Raw genomic sequence first — 17,823 nt, 5'->3', positions numbered from 1 at the left:
GCCTTGGCTAAATGAAGTATACACGAGACTAGATAATGATCTGAGATGTCATTGCTCTGCTGCAGAATTTCTACGGCATCAACATTGATTCCATGTCATAAGTTAGATGTTCGATCTAGAGTATGATTAAGACAATGAGTAGGTCCTGACACGTATTGTCTAACTCCAATAGAGTTCAGAATGTCTTTAAATGCCAATCCCAATGCATCTTTTTCATTATCTGCATGTACATATTAAAATCACCAACAATTAGGACTTTATCTGCAGCCAGTACTAACTCTGATATAAAGTCAGCAAATTCTTTGAAAAAGTCTGTATGGTGCCCTGGTGGCCTGTATACAGTAGCCAGCACAAATCTCAAACGTGATTTATCATTTACACTAGATAGTGTTAAATTAAGCACCAACTAGGGCTGTGCCGGTAAACTTGACAACCGCACCACCGCGGTGGCTGAGTAGTACCGGCGGTGGTTCGCCAAAAAAATATTTTGTTTGTGAATGCTGTTTTACATTAATATTATGACACACAAAGCTTTGTTTACAAAAGAAATAATAGGTTAGCAATTAAATGTTATATCGCAGCCATGGAAAAGTTTGAATTCATGACGAATGAGAGAGTTGTGTGAGTGAGCCCATAAATTTAAACTTTGTCGGCTTTGAATTCTGGTTTGCGATCTGGACACCCGATTATCAGAGAATTAAAAAATATTCCATTAGTTATTCCTTATAGAAAGCTTGAATTGTCTACTTTTAAACAAAACAATTCAAAACGAAAATAAACCGACTAGCATATGCATTCCGTATGAAGTGTGCATTTCTCTCTATAGGCGCGTTCACTGCGAAGATGACGAGTCAGAATCGTCAACTTCATCTTTGCAGCTCGACACTTGACACACAAAAAAAACACTTTATTAATAAACAATTCAAATGTCTCCTTGCTATATTTGACACATTCATAATCATTACTTTTGCCGGTTCTTTGTGACAGCTGTTATGTGCGTTACTGGCAGCGTCACCCTCTGGTTACATGCGTCACTACCGCATCAGCACCAGAACATGGAGATTTTATTTTAGAGAATAATCGCACAACTCTTTTAGATATTCTATAATTAAATCAACTAATCGAATATTCAAAAATCGTGACTCATCCCTGCATGGAATCTCTTGTTTCTTTTCCCATATCTTCACTCGCGTCTCGCCCATTTCCGAAGGGGATTATAAACGTTTCTTCCTTTGTTCGCTTTTAATTAGGTCTATTATTTTAGAAAAAAACGCTGTAGGACAGATAGCCTACATTTTTAGGCTACTTGTACGTCAAATACTTTTTTAAACAGTTTGTGCTTGTTATTAGACATATGGTAATTGGTAAGGCGCGTCAAGTTCATTTGTAAAGCGCGTTTCACACGCGCGGGTGATTTTAGTTTGGCTTTCTCTGGCAGCGCGCAAACATAGCCTAAATGCCTTGCCCTTGTTGAAGATAAAATTCGCTCTTCATACCTTTTACAACAAGTAGAAAACATGAAGATATCATAAAAGAGATTGATGGTCTCTTCCTGCCCGTGTCCCACATCCCTCTCATAGCGCAGAGCGGTAGGCTATATCACGCGTCTTTGTCTGGAAATATTAAATGTTTTTTTATTTTATTTTTTTATAGATTAAACTTTATTATATTATGTAAGTTACTAGTATTTACTGATATTTATTTCAATGCTTTACCAGCTTTAGTGTGTTGTTGTTTTTTATTTTTATTATTCATTTCAAAACAACCTCCCAACCACCGCAACACCGCCGGTAGTTGGTCCATTACCACCGCGGTGGTAAAAAACTGCCACCGTCACAGCCCTAGCACCAACACTTAAAAAGAATTATATTTGAAACTAGACTTCTTAGTAATTCTGAAGATATTACTATAAATTACAGCAACACCTCCTCCTTTGCCTTTCAGACGAGGTTCATGTTTATAACAGTAATCTTGGGGGGTGGACTCATTTAAAGTAATGTAATCGTTTGGTTTTAGCCAGGTTTCTGTCAAAGACAACACGTTTAGGTTATAATCTGTAATCATATCATTAACAATAAGTGCTTTTGAAGTAAGGGAACGAATATTCAGCAACCCGAGCTTTATCATTTGTTCATCTGTATTATATCTGTTTTTTGTTTGTTGAACATCAATTAAGTTATTATCCTTTAATGGGTTTTGGGAGTTTTTTGTATTTCCTAATTCTGGGAACAGACACAGTCTCTATATGATGATATCTAGGTAAAATAGTCTCTATGTGAGGGGATTTATCTGACCTCAGTGATGTGAGACAGCTAGCAGACGGTCGGTTTAGCCAGTCTGTCTGTTTCCTGACCTGAGTCCCAATTCATGTTTGAGCTCTAAGACTATGTGCCATATTACTAGAGAGAAGAGTGGCACCATCCCAGAAGAGATGAATACCATTTCTTTTCAACAGTCAGGTCTGTCCCAAAAACTTTTCCAATTGTCTATGAACTAGGGGTGGAACGGTACTTGTATTCGTATTGAACCGTCACGGTTCGGTGCATGAATATACACGGTATAAAAATAATTAAAACTTGCGTGCAAATTAATTAATGTAATGCGGAACTACTGTTAGATACGTGGGTTCTTTAGGGACACTTAATCTGTAGCTCCGCCTTAGCTCTGAAGCTCTGTGGCTATAATGGACAGGCTGCGATGTCAAGATTGCAATGCTGGAATATGTTGTGTGCGTGCGTGCATGCGTGTGTGTGTGTGTGTAAGAGAGGCGCGGGCGCGATCGAACAGTGGAAACATAAAAACATACTTCGTCTTTTTTTTAATAGGACATCATTCAAACTGCAAAGTGTTTATATTTGTGTATACTCGCAAAAAAACACAACATTGTGCTTTTGTCAAACTGTAAACTCTTGTCAAACTGTAACCTACAACTGTCACCCAACACAGTGAGTAAGTTACACATTCTACATTGATTAAAAAAGAAAATCAAATTTGTTTTTAATGGTAGTATTATTTTTTACAGAAATAAATTATTTATAATTCAGATGAGAATAAAGTTAGTGTTTAATTAAAATTTTAAGGAAAACAAATATATTGATTTGAAATATAGCAAATAAATTTGAAATTCATTCAGGTACAATTACCAAACATATCTCAAGGTTTTTTTGTCTTTTATTAATTTAATTAATAAACGAATTATATAAAACTATTGTCAGTGCACTACAAATAAATTGGTTCTACGCCTTTACTTTATTAATAAAACTTACTTTAAAAACACAAGGCCTAAGACATTTATTTTCCTTTGGTGGTACATCCTGAGACATGCACAATAAAAAAAATTGCCTTCTACATTTTTGTTTTGCTTTTCCCTCCATTGTACCGAACTCGTACCGAACCGTGATGTCTGAACCGAGGTATGAACTGAACCGTGACTTCTGTGTACCATTCCACCCCTACTATGAACCCTATATTATTTTGCGGACACCACTTAGACAGCCAGCCATTGAGTGTGTACAGTCTACTAAGTATCTCATCACTCCTGCGAACAGGAAGGGGGCTAGAGCAAATTGCTGTGCCTGACATCGTACTTGCAAGTTCACACACCTCTTTAACGTTAATTTTGGTGATCTCCGGCTGGCGAAGTCGAACATCATTAATGCCGATGTGAAAAATAATCTTAGAGAATTTACGATTAGCATTAGCCAGCACTTTTACATTTTCTATGATGTCAGGCGTAGGGCTGAAACGATTCACTGAGTTACTCGATTAACTCGATTACAAAAATTCCTCGAGGCAAAAACTCTGCCTCGAAGCCTCGTTAAATTCCTATGACACGCGCAGGGATCTGATTGTTTCATACGGACCGTTGTTCAATGTTCAGGAAGCACACCATAGCGCGTGATACATTTAGAATTTAGTTTGCGCGATGGCGGAGAGTAAAGATAAACGCAACTTTTAAATACATAATTACATTTTTAAAAACAAAATTATAGGCTTAAGTGCAGGGTCCGAAAGTTGGTCGTTTTGTCGCTATGGTTACACACACACACTGTTGGCGGTGCGCTCAAAGTCATCTGTCAGTTGTGCAGTTACCCAAAATCTCCTGAATGAAGTTAAAACCCATCATGTCACTGAAATGTGTTTTTTAAATCAAGTGATCAAAGTGCTCGTTGCCGCTGCGATCAGTGGCGCGGATACAGTGTTTTCTCGTGTGGCTTGCGCACACACCGCTCTATCTTTCACTCAGACGCGCGCTTCAATCCGTTGCGGTAATGCATCACATGCTTAAACTTTTATGTAGCCACGCAACAATAATTTCAGCATGCATTCACTGTATACACCGGGACGTGATGGAGGAACAAATATTGTATTGCAGTCTTTACGAGACCTTGTTTGTATGTCACGTCTGCCAAATAGTTACAGACAACAACAAAAAATGAAAATCCCCAGCCGGCTTCTCCAAATCCACTCGTACTTTTGGGGAAGACATTGTAATCGGCTACCAAAGTAATTGAGCATAGAACATGCTAATATACTTAGCCTAAGTGAAAAACAAAATGCTGTTCTTTTTCTATTTAACAAAATGCATATTTGCAATAAAATATTCCCCTTTTCAAAGCTACACTATGTGTAGGTGTCTCCAATGCATGCAATTTGAAGTTAAATTGCATTTAAATGCAATCCTTTTTTTAATGTTGTATTAAGAAGACAAAACTAAGGCCAAATGGCCTTTACTATTTAAGTTTGTATTCATAGTTTTACATGTTATACATGTTTTACAGTAAGTTGACTTAACTGTATTGTTATATAATTGTTGGCACTGGCACTTATAAACACTAAATGGGTAAAAATTGCAATAAAAATGCTTAGTTTTGGAGCCAAATGTTGGAGTTGGAATAAATGCCTCTGTTTTTTTGTTTTGTTTTTTAAATAAAAGCCAAATGCTTGATCATTTTACAGCCACATCATTTTCGTTATGCATTATTTGTTTTGATTGTTTAAAAACACAAAAAAAAAATGTTATCCGATTAATCGATCGATTAAGTGCTAGATTAATCGATTACAAAAAGAATCGATAGCTGCAGCCCTAGTCAGGCGCTCTGGCTCCCGGCAAACATGTGACTATGGTGGCTGGTGTCTCTATTTTCACGTTCCGTGTAATAGAATCGCCAATAACTAGGGCACATTCAACAGGATTCACAGTGGGTGTTTCACTGAGTGGGAGAACCTGTTTAATGTTATCTGAACGGAAGAGCGGTGTTATGTCCCGCGACTACAGCGTCTCACGGTAACCCGGTTGCCCTGCTGCACAAGCGTGGGAGAAATAAATGAATAAATAAAGACGGCAGGCACCGATGGCACGTTAACAGGCTAGCAAATTACTAGCGTGTTGTGCTAGCGATAACGATTTAGATTGAAGCTAGCGATGTCAGGTTAATGTGTGGTGATGAGTAAGTTATATTTAGCAGTATAAACAACAAGGAATGATTGTAAATAAAGATTCAAAACAGAAAGCTATACGGAGCATACAGACGCAAACCACTCAGCAGCAAGGCAGACAGGAGTAACCGATCAGTCTTTTAGCTTACTTCAAAAAGTATAAGCATAAAATGTTAAATTTAGTTTACACACTGAAAAACTTTTTGTGCTGTTTTCTAACAGGTTGGACCCTCTACGCACACCTTGGCAATAGAATCGCCATTGGCTAGTAAATTTTTTTATTTACTCGCCAGACTGATATACTATTTATAGTATATGATAGAACTTCAGTAATTAGAACTAAAACTTGGTAACCATCCATGAATGCATATTTGTCATTTTAACTGAACTTAGGACTGGTGGAGGTGCTTAAGATATTGTTGGCCATTCAGTGTTTCTGTAAAAAAAAAAAAAAAATTGATAATAGTGATTATTATTAAAAGATAATAATACTACTTCTAATTCTACTACTAGTAATAACAATATACAGCGCACTAAGAATTGATGAGCTGCTGGGTTCATGAATATTAATCACGTTTTCAGCGTTCACTCTCTGAAATCAAAACAGGGTTGAGCGCCAGCCAAGTGCGATTGCCGTTTGCGCATTAGTTCCGCCCACTACCGGAGAAACCGGCGTTTCTTCTGCTTGTTCTTAAAAGCTGAATAAATCCAAATTAACTTGGTTATTTTGGCAGAAAAATGCAACAAAAAATATCGTTTACATGTAGCGCGTCGATTCTGCGTGGTATGTAAGACTCTCTCGCTCACTCTCTCTCTTTGCGTGTGTGAGAGAAACAGTGCTCTCAGCAAAGCGACGGCGAGTCTTCACACTAGAGTTTACGGTACGCTGCGCGTCCATCGCTGCATTGAAATAGAAATTCCAGCCTGGCCTTCATATTCTTCTTGCTAATGAGAGGTTTGCATCTTCTGGTGTAGCCTCTGTACTTTTGTTCATGAAGTCTTCTGCGAACAGTAGATTGTGATACTTTTACTCCTGCCCTCTGGAGGTTGTTGCTGATGTCACTAACAGTTGTTTTAGGGTCTTTCTTTACAACTCTCACAATGTTTCTGTTGAGTTGCTGATGTTTTCCTTGGTCTACCCATTCGAGATCTGTTACTTAGTACACCAATGGTTTCTTTCTTCCTCAGGACATTCCAAATGGTTGTACTGGCTATGGCCAATGTTAGTGCAATGACTCTGATTGAATTTCCATTTTCTCTCAGCTTCACAATTGCTTATTTTTCACCCACAGCTCTCTGGTTTTCATGTTGGTTACACGTCTAACTATAAATGCAGAATGCACAGGCAAAACCCAAATCTGAAACTGAGCGCAGACATTCAGTGCTATTTATTGTTTGAATAATCAATGTAATAGGACTATGGGTGTAACGGTTCACAAAATTCACGGTTCGGTTCGATACGAGACACCGGTGCCACGGTTCGGTACGTTTTCGATACAGCAAAAAGAAAGATATGGCAGAGAAATTTCCTTGATTTTATTATTTATTTATTTTTAATTATTAAAACTAACATCATAAAGTATGATCATTTTTTACTTTGAGCAATGATGGAGCTATACTTGACTCTTCTTAGGAGCATATCAAACAAAAACAGCTCCTTGCTCCTTGAATTTTTTTTATATTGTAGTAGTTATAAACAAAGGTTTATTTTAGTTCAGATTTACATTTTGAGGGCAGCAATTTTATTCATAATGTCGAAATAAAACCGATGTAATGTTATTTGAAAGCATTGTAGCCTACTATTCCTGCCAAACTTCCATGGTTATGTAAGCCTGTCCATTGGCCCAATGTCGGATTTCCAATAATACAGGTGAAGGTTTCTGCGTGTTACTGTCTTTCCTTTTTACGCAACACAACAAGATTAAATAAAATACATTTTCTCATATGTATTAACTCGTTATTTCATCTGACTCCATAAATGAAAAAGGTTTTAATGATATCTGGGCATCATTAAAAGTGAGCGAATGTTTGATTATTCTTTTTAACTCTTTAATTATGTTTTACCCGTTCAGATTAGGAAACTATATCACTTAGAGGTCCTTACGTCTTACGCCGGTCTCACGACACAATCTCGCCAGTTATGTTCATCAAACAGAGGTAATTGGCTAATATCTTAGATGGTCGGATTCACCCTTACACAATCAAAGATACTTTGAAAGCCCCCATAGAATTGTAATCACTTGAACTTAATTTAATCGTTTTACTTCAGTTGAGGTTTTGGCCAAATCTACCAACTTTACTTCTCTTATAATAGCTCTGGATTGGCCAAGCCCGTGATTTCTCACGTACACTTATCTAAAGTAACATTAAATTAAAACAGAGGTAATTAGACATACCCAGATTTAGGTTGATCAAACAGCATTCGCTAGCCTAAACGGAAATAACTTGCCTCCACAAAACAAAGTACACTTGAATTGATGTCAAATATTAGTCGTCACTAATCTGACGCAAAACTTGTGGGAATATACAAATCCGATAATCTGCTTGGGAAAACAATCTTAGAGTCAGTCAGAATAAAATCAAATGTTTACAATTTATTGACCAGGTAATAGAGCAATAATTCAAAATCCAATTCATACAATAAAATCATCAGTCAGTCCAATAATAATGTTACTTGACAACGAAAATCAACTACAATAACAATAATTCGGAAATTGAGGAATTAAAGAAACATTTACCTGGCAACGAAAATTACACACAGCAGTCGTGTGGGAAGTCAACCTACAGACTCCTTGAACTTTTCTGCTCCTTTTCCTTATAAACCCAGATAATTAAATATTCTTACCAAATGGTGGTATATGTCATTATAATTAAATGAGACCATTTTACCAGGCGCACTGAGAGACTTTAAATGATACCAAACATGCATATTTACTTTTTGTACATCCTTAACATTGCATAGGTTTTCAGTGAGTTTTAGGTGAGGAGGAGAAGGGGGAGATTGTCCTAGTGAGGTGTGAGATGCATTGTGTGCTGCGTCTCGGATGTTGCTGTTACATATGCAGGAGAGAGTTCAAATGTTAATTCTCAGGAGAGCCTTCTGTTCTCTCGAGGGTCGGCAGGAAAAATGCGTACCAAACCGAAAGCCTCGTACCGTACGGTTCAATACGAGTACGTGTATCGTTACACCCAGGGCCGGCGCTAGCCATTTGGGTGCCCTAAGCACAAATGCTTGGTGGTGCCCCCCACCCACCCACCAAGGGAATAACAACCATTCAGAATTTCTTAGTTAGGTTCTCTTTACTTCCAAAATAACTGCTGCAAATAAATAATTTTACATTAACAATGGCACCAAACATGAAAAGAAATAAATAAGATAAAGGTTAAAATTATAAATACCAAATACCACCACAATTACTAAAAACACAGATTTGGAACTGAACAATGTAAACACAGAAAGTTAAAAGTGCAAAGTGCAAAGGTCAGGCACAATATAATAATTCTGTACATAATTTGACAACTCTGTGAATATGAAAATATACAAACACTGAGATTGTGGGTTTTTTTTTTCTTCTAATTGCAGTTTCAAAGTAAAAAAAAAAAAAAAAAAGAAGATTTTAGCCATGCAGGGCTAAAGCCCCGGATCTTTTGCACTACTATAGCGACGCCCCTGGACATGCATACGCATAGGCGTAATTTGCGGGTAGGACATGTCCCCACCACTTTTGAAACATCTCGCCGCACGAATGTACCAATACAAACAAACAAAACATCTCCAGTTAACCAGCAGAGCATTCGTTTTTTAAATAAGAGTCGATCTAGCGCTGAAATGTGTTGTTTTTTTAAATCAACTGATCAAAGTGCTCGTTGCCGAGCGATCAGTGGCGCGGATACTATGTTTGTTTCTGGCTCGCGCACAGCCTTCACTCAGACGCGCGTTTCAATCCGTTGTGGAGAGACTCTCTATTCGCTCCGGTACAATTAGAAAACAAAAAGCACAAAACGTGTCCCTGCCTGATATACAACCACTAAAAAACATAATCGGTTTTGATAAAAAACAAACAAAAAAAAAACCATATGAGTGCGGATTAGAACTCAGAACCTCTGACACGCTTGGCAAAAATTCTACCACTGGACCACTTAAATACACACATACTTTTCGTCGGATCAACATATAATACGCCTCATTGAACGACCACTTAAACCCAATATTAACATGCTTTAGACATATTTTATTTGTTATTTATACTAGTACCCTATTGTGATGATTTTTCACGACCCAGATTTTTTGGTGCCCCCCCAAGCACTTGGTGCCCTACGCGCAGTGCGTGATGTGCGTGTGCGGAGCGCCGGCCCTGGTTACACCCCTAAATAGGACACACCAGGGCAACAAAACACACCTGTCAGTCACAATATTCCAATACTTTTGGTCACATGAGCAATGGGTGGGTTTAAACAAAATGTGGTATCTTCTAAGTTGTTTATCAGATCCATATGTAAATACCTGGAAATAAAAGCTGAAATGTTGATCTCTTGTTTTTTTATGTCAAACCCAAATGTTTTCATTCTACAGAAAAAATAAAGGAATTGCCCTCACTGTTCCAATACTTTTGGAGGGGAGTGTATATATGTGTGTGTGTGTTCTGAATGTGGTCTATATTATTGACTACTGAATCCTTTTTGTTTGTTTGTGTGTAAGGGGTCATGCGTATGTGTGCCACCAGCATGGAGAGGAGCTCAAGGGTCACAACGTCCCTCCTTCCCCATGGAGAGAGCGACCTGTGGGCGAGTCTTTAGTTTTGTTTGACAGGATGAGGAAGGGCATGTTTGCAGAAGGGGAAGCCACTCTCAGAATGAAGATGGTCATGGAAGATGGGAAAATGGACCCTGTGGCGTACCGGATCAAATACACGCCACATCACAGAACAGGAGACACATGGTAAGACACTTTGTTTCGCTCACATCGTGTGGTTTTGTTTCTTTAATTTTATGACGCTGTGTTCTTGTGTACAGGTGCATATACCCCACGTATGATTACACGCACTGTCTGTGTGACTCTGTTGAACACATCACACACTCACTGTGCACCAAAGAGTTTCAGGCCAGGTATGTCACTCAACATTTTATCAGAGTATCAGGTAGGGCTGGATGGAAACATATGGGGTTGCAATATTCGATTTGAAATGTACTGTAATATGCAAAATGGCAATGCAGTATGTAAAATGGCAATGCATTTCTGTATTTAAATGTAAAATTTTCATTACATTTGTGCAAGGTTTGGTGCAAAATGAAAAATCAATTATATAATTTCCATTTGCCATTTCATACACTAATTTTAATATGCAAATTGAATCCATATTTTAACGCTTTATAACTTGCAAAATTAAAATTAAATTTATTACAGAAATGATTAGATATGTTTAACATGTTCAAGCAAAAACTGTAGCAAAATGATCATTTAAATGTTATTTTTTTTTATTGCATTTACACTCACAGTTAAGACACTTGCGATTGCATTTCCATTAAGTGTCCCACAATGAATGTAGCAAAATTCAATGTGCAATTTGAAAATGCATTCTGAGCCGATCACGTGCCCGTCCCGCCCTGTCAATCACTGCGTGAAGTTGGCCCCCCCACCCAATGCAAAATAGGCTCAATAGTTTTTACTTCGTTTGTGCTGTAATTTTTGTTTGTTTATGCTGCTTCGGTTTTTTAGATATTAAAAGAATATTTATAGGTCATCTTAACTAACTTTTCTGGGATGGCAGATATTGATTACCTAGCAGCCTATGAAGGAGTGAGCCAGTTCTCAGAATTTTCATTTTTGGGTGAACTAACCTTTTAAAATACGTAACATAGCCTATGTTTACCTGTTGCCGAGCCCCGCCTTGATGCAGTGATTGACAGGGCGGGACAGGCACGTGATCGGCTCAGAATGCATTTTCAAATTGCACATTGAATTTTGCTACATTCATTGCAGGACACTCTTAACTGTGAGGTAAATGCAATTAAGAAAAATAACATTTAAATGATAATTTTGCTACAGTTTTTGCTTGAACATGTTAAACATATCTAATCATTTTTGTAATACATTTTAATTTTAATTTTGCAACTTATAAAGCGTTAAAATATGTATTCAATTTACATATTAAAATTAGTGTATAAAATGGCAAATGTAAATTATATAATTGAATTTATTGAATTTTGCACCAAACGTTGCACAAATGTAATGGGAAATGTAAATTTAAATACAGAAAGCATTGTCATTTTACATATTGCATTGTCATTTTGAATATTATATTTCAAATTGAATATTGCTACCCATATGCTTCCATAGGGCTGGGTATTGACACAGATTTCATGATTCTTTTCTATTCCAGTTCACAAGTTTTTGATTTCTCTTTGATTCTGATTTTGATTTGATTCAGTATCAACAAAAGCAACAATGAAGAGGAATCCAGCAACACTTGTGTAATAATGTAATAATCAGCAATCAAAGAGTTGTATTGTAGCAAAGTTCATAGTTTAGGGAAGAAGGTGGCGGAAACCAGCAAACAGTAAACACTTCTAATGTAAAAAACAACAAAACAAAAACAAGTTGTAGCTGCCTCATGGCCGACTGCCGCATATAAACATAATAAAACAACAACAACAACAGTCCCAGGTCTGGTCATCTCTCGCCTTCCACTGTCGTTTTTATTCTTCCGGGACTCCTCTGTGGACTTGAGACCGCTGTGTCTCTCAGGTGTCATTCAATAACATTCTCTTCACCGGCCTCGCTCCGCTCCCACAGCTCTCAACCCCACCCTGCTTCACCACACATACAAATATTTAAATTGCACATAAGACCATTTTTATATTTATTGATAGACTTGTTTCTACTCCAATTCATTGTTGAAATATAAACATTTAAACAGTCGCTGTCATGACAGATAACTTTTGTTTTATTCAAACATTCATTAAGACATCACTAACAGATTAAATAAAAATATAATAATATGTAATAGTGCATATATTTATAAATAAATATATTTGTACAAAAATTATCTTCTCAACAGTTGTTTTTTTCTATTTGACTAACAAATTTATGGACGTTAAATAGCTCTCCTGAGGTAAATGTAGCATTGCGTGACATTATATATGTTTTGCTGAAGTCTTTTCATAGTTGAAACACTTATTGAGCAATTACATGAGACCTGGTTCATTTCAGTAAGTTGTACTGTTTCTTTCAACATGCCTTCTGAAGTTCATTCATGTTTATTTTGTGCTGTAACTTGTAGTAAAAAGATGAGATTGGTTCACGCCTGGACCGTGCTGCCATCTTACTGAATTTTTTTATTTTGGGGTGAACTTACACTTTAATACTTATGCTTTATCCAACACACCTGCCTGGAAGTTCCTATTTTTCCTTAGGACATGGATTGGTTGGTGACATGGACTGGAAAACTTTAAAACAAAACAGGCTATTTCTCTGCATTCAGGTGTGTTCAATTAGGCCTGGAGCTAAACACTGCTGGAAAGTGGTCCTCCAGGAGCAGGATTGGTCAACCCTGCTCTAGCGGTTGAGGCGTAAAGCCCGAAGTATACTTCGGCCATCCGCGTTCCGTGACGGTTCAATCACGGTTCACGTAACATAATTTTCGTCATCAGGAGTGTCAGCGAACACTGTCTGGGTGACTTGAGTGCTTGAAAACAAAGTCCACTAGATTGTGCGCACGAGTCGAACGCATCTATAGCCTCAGAACATAATGTTTCCACCTCCGTGCTTGACTGTAGTGATGGTATTCTTGGGGTCATAGTCAGCATTTCTCTTCTTCCAAACACAGGGAGTTGAGTTGATGCCAAAGAGCTCAATTTTGGTCTCATCTGACCACAGCTCTTTTTCCCAAGTCTTTTCTGAATCATTAGATGTTCATTGGCAAACCTCAAACGGTCTTCTACATGTGCCTTCTTGAGCAGGGGGACCTCACGGGTGCTGCAGGATTTCAATCCATTGCGGCGTAGTGTGTTACCAATGGTTTGCTTGGTGACTGTGGTCCCAACTGCCTTGAGATCATTGACAAGCTCCTCCCATGTAGATCTGGGCTGATCCTTCACCTTTCTCATGATCATCCTTACCCCATGAGGCAAGATCTTGCATGGATCTCCAGACTGAGGGAGATTATTTTGTATTTCTTCCATTTCTGAATAATCACACCAACAAAAGTCTCCTTCTCACCAAGCTTCTTGCTGATGGTCTTGTAGCCAATTCCAGCCAGCAGGTCTCCAATCTTGTCCCTGATGTCCTTTGACAGCTCTTTGGTCTTGCCCATGGTGGTGTAGACCAGTGGTTCCCAACCTTTTTTTGTCTGAGACCCCCTTTTTCCCAAGAAAATATTTTAGGGCCCCCCTTCACATTTAATCATATTATTGCTCTTGTAAGCTTGCAGCAAGGATGACAGAATATGTTGTTTTCAAGCAAACGGTATGTTTACTATAACCAGATATGTTTATGCACAAATAATATTGAAAATAGCATAACAAAAACATCAGTAGGCCCTTTGTAATTTAAAAACGTAAGCCTAGGAGTAGCCTATAAATTGGCCCTATTTGAAATGCAATAACAAAAATATTCACACTGATGTGTAGGTAAAAAAAAAATAAAAAATATATAGGCTATTATTAAATGACTGCTGTCTGGGACCTCAATACTTGCATGTTATTTGTGAGGCTTTATCAATGTGAGGCTTTATTTTTGGCGCTATAGCGAGCGACAATAAACTTGCGTTTATTAACAGAATAATGCGTCTTTCGGAAGAACATTGTAGCCGGAACTACTTCTCTCATGACGAGTCACGCAGGTACTGGGCTACTCCGCAGCGGCAGCGATCCGAACCAGTGTGAAATAGTCCCAATGTAAATAAATATTATAGGTGTACCATAGTGGTTTAGGATAAGACAAAAACACGGATTGGAAAATGGATTCATGATGAACTCACTCATTATATAAATTTTGTAAATTTTGAACAGAAAAAAGTTAAGGACTTTTATTTAATGCTCATTGCTCAAAACTATTCAAAATATGACGCGACCCCCCACAGAGCTCGCTGAGGCCCCCTTGTGGGCCGCGACCCCCCTGTTGGGAACCGATGGTGTAGACGATGGAATGGAAGATACAGATTCTGTGGACAGGTGTATTTTATACACATAATGAGCTGACATTAGGAGTACCTTCTTAAAGTGACTGGACTAATCTGTGTTTCACATGGGCACATAACCAATCTGTGGGAGGCAGAATTCCTGCTGGTTGGTAGGGGATCAAATACTTATTTCACTCGATCAAATGCTAATCAATTTATAACCTTTATAGAATGTGTTTTTTCTGGATTTTTGGTTGATATTCTGTCTCTATCTGTTAAAATAAACCTACCATCAAAATGATAGACCCTTAATTTCTTTGTAAGTGAGCAAACGTACAAAATCATCAGGGGATCAAATAATAATTTTCTCCACTGTACACAGTAGCTAGTTAATAGCTTTCACATTACGACTGTTACCATATTGTGTAGTTTAGTACAACTGGAATACTGTATTAACCAATCAGCATTCATGGCTCCAACTATCCTTAGAAACTTTTTTTTAAGAAGTTGAAATCAAGCTCAGAATAATAACACAGTTCTTTCTTTGTGTGCATAGATCTTAGGCTACAGTATGTATGTATTACATGATGGTTTTTTTGTCTTTCAGACGATCATCATATTACTGGTTGTGTAATGCTCTGGATGTGTACTGCCCGGTTCAGTGGGAATATGGCAGACTCAACCTTACTTATACTGTTGTTTCCAAGAGAAAGATCATCAAACTGGTGGAAACAGGAGTTGTTAGGTAACAACACACATACATAAAAAAAAAAAAAAAAAATTTCATAAATTTTTCACATAATCCGTTTGTGTCCTGTGTTGTATGTTGTATGTTTCAGAGATTGGGATGATCCACGACTCTTCACCCTCACAGCTCTCAGGAGACGTGGGTTCCCTCCACATGCTATCAACAATTTCTGTGCCCGGGTGAGAGAAAAATGGAGCAACATTGTATGATATCATAAGTAGTTCAAAGCAAGATACTTGAAAGATTGAATGGTAGCAGGAGCTAATGATCACTACTAGAGACGTTATACGTATTCAGGCCACGGAAGTGAGACTGGAATTCCTGATGACTCATTTAGTCTGTTCGGAGTCGATTCTTTCTATTGGGAGACAGTAACTTTATTTATCATGCACTTTCGACTTTACAACTTTGCAGTGTGTTTACGTTCACAGGCAGCGATACTACACACTGCATGAAAGGTAATATTTGAAAAAGCAAAATAGGGGCACTTTAATGTAATTTTATTTTTTGATTTTGGCTTCCAAGGATTGTGAAGGGAAGATAGTTGAAGTAAAACTATTTAAAACTAGCCGCATTCCATGTAGCGCACCTTCCTTTCACAGTGGTGTGCATTCGTTCCTCCCTAAAAGCCGAAACTTAATGTCAGAATCAGCAAAATTGGGGATTTTTGTAAAATGCAGTCTAATGTTGCCAAATTGCGGGTTGTGTTTGATAATAAAAAGTTATTAAAAGCACAATAATCCGTGCAAGAGACTCTTTCCCAACCGCAACTTTGACAAGCAAATTAAACTTATGTCAAAATGGCCAGCTTGGGGAGTATTCACTTAATCGGTTGTTTATGTCTTAAGGGGATTTCTTAGATTTATTTTGTAGGCTATATCTACTTACCTTAACAGTAATGTTAATAGACCTTCCTGAAATAAAAAGTTTATATAAATTTTTTGTTATAGAATGTTATAGATGTTGTGTGCTTCATTGTGGAATTCCAAATAAGTCTTGCATCTAACACCAAACTGTCAAACAGGAAAACTAATTGCTTAAACTAATAATTAAAAAAAGAAATCCAGATGTTGGCCCTTTTATCCATTGCTGATATATTGGTTAACCACCATTAGAAACTGTACCCTGTTGTTGACATCTGTTTTTTGTTTTTTTTAGGTGGGTGTGACTGTTGCCCAGACCACCATGGAGCCACACCTGTTGGAGTCGTGTGTAAGGGAGATCCTTAATGACATCGCCCCTCGTGCCATGGCCATACTCGAGCCCCTGAAAGTCACCATCACTAACCTACCATCCAATGCACAGGTACAAAAATGCGTAAATGCATGAATGTTTGTTACATAAGGCATAATATACAGCTAGCCAGTCATTATAAAAAAATTTTTTTAAATCAGTTAAGCGCAGATCTAAAATACGGGCAATCTGGGCACGTGCCCAGGGGCCCTTGCGCAGAGAGGGGCCCTCCGTGATCAGAGGGTTTTTTTTGTGCGCTACATAAAAATAGTATACACAAGGCTTGGCCTCGATCTTGATAATTATCCAAAGTGTATATTACATTATATGATCCCGCTCTTATTCATGCAAATGCTTTTAATCAATTCATGTGCGACAAGACAAAAGTGTGACAGTGACACACACACACACACAGAAAGACGCGCCAGTAGCCTATTGTGCGCACAGACAGCATGCCAGAATACAGTTCTCTTTCGTGCTTGAACTTACAATAACACACAATTATGCAAAAATGTCCATTTTGTCGAGTATCTTCATAACTTAAGAGCATTCTTATGATGAACGTGGAGAGGTGTGAGAGAATGAGGCGCGTGTGAGATCAGCGTCTCTGTCAGCAACGGCTGGTCTTAAAGAGACAGCAGCAAATTAAGCAGTGCCCAGGGGCCCATGAGCTTCAGTGCCCAGGGGCCCCTGGGGGTGCTAATCCACCTCTGGTTAAGCGCCCTTAAGATGTTTTTGTAATAATGACAAGCTGACACAAGCTTTTCTCGCTAATTACAGCCAGACGGTCATTATCGCACAATAAAAATTAACCCCCCCAGAAGGCCCAAAGTTCACCCACCACAGTTTTACCAAAAATCCTGTGGGAAACACTGGTATTGCTATGCCAGTGTAGCTTATAGCTTGTTTTAGGATTCATCACTGTGGAGGTAAAGTTCAATTGTATTAATAAATTTAATTTTGGAGTTATTTCATCTGTTAACTCTCATTCATTCCTACTCACTCTTTACATGGCATTAATGGTTTTAAGGAATAGGAGTTGGTATACGTCAGTGGTTCTCAACCTTTTTTGGGCCAGCTCCCCCTATCCAATATCCAGGTCCCTGAACACCCCCCACCCCCAAACTAATGAGCGAGCAGGAACGAGTGAGAGTTAACAGATGAAATAAGTGAAAAATTGTCATTTATTAATACAATTGAACTATACTCCACAGTGATTAATCCCCCCCCCAAAAAAAAGCTATAAACTGCATTGGCATAGCAATCCAAGTGTTTCTCACAGGA

General features: G+C 38.0%; 1 protein-coding gene across 1 annotated transcript in view; it reads left to right on the top strand.

Annotated features, from left to right (window-relative positions):
• Positions 1-17,823, top strand: part of qars1 (glutaminyl-tRNA synthetase 1) — a 50,036-nt gene that overhangs the window by 25,977 nt on the left and 6,236 nt on the right. Inside the window, exons 13-17 of the mRNA XM_082187741.1 lie at positions 10,139-10,378; positions 10,453-10,545; positions 15,166-15,303; positions 15,398-15,485; positions 16,465-16,611. Coding sequence (XP_082043867.1) covers positions 10,139-10,378; positions 10,453-10,545; positions 15,166-15,303; positions 15,398-15,485; positions 16,465-16,611 — 706 coding nt within the window. The remainder of the gene's footprint in view (positions 1-10,138; positions 10,379-10,452; positions 10,546-15,165; positions 15,304-15,397; positions 15,486-16,464; positions 16,612-17,823) is intronic.

Source organism: Leuciscus leuciscus, assembly GCF_965113295.1.
Source record: "Leuciscus leuciscus genome assembly, chromosome: 13".
Classification (NCBI taxonomy): domain Eukaryota; kingdom Metazoa; phylum Chordata; class Actinopteri; order Cypriniformes; family Leuciscidae; genus Leuciscus; species Leuciscus leuciscus.
This window is presented reverse-complemented; position numbering and strand designations above follow the sequence as displayed.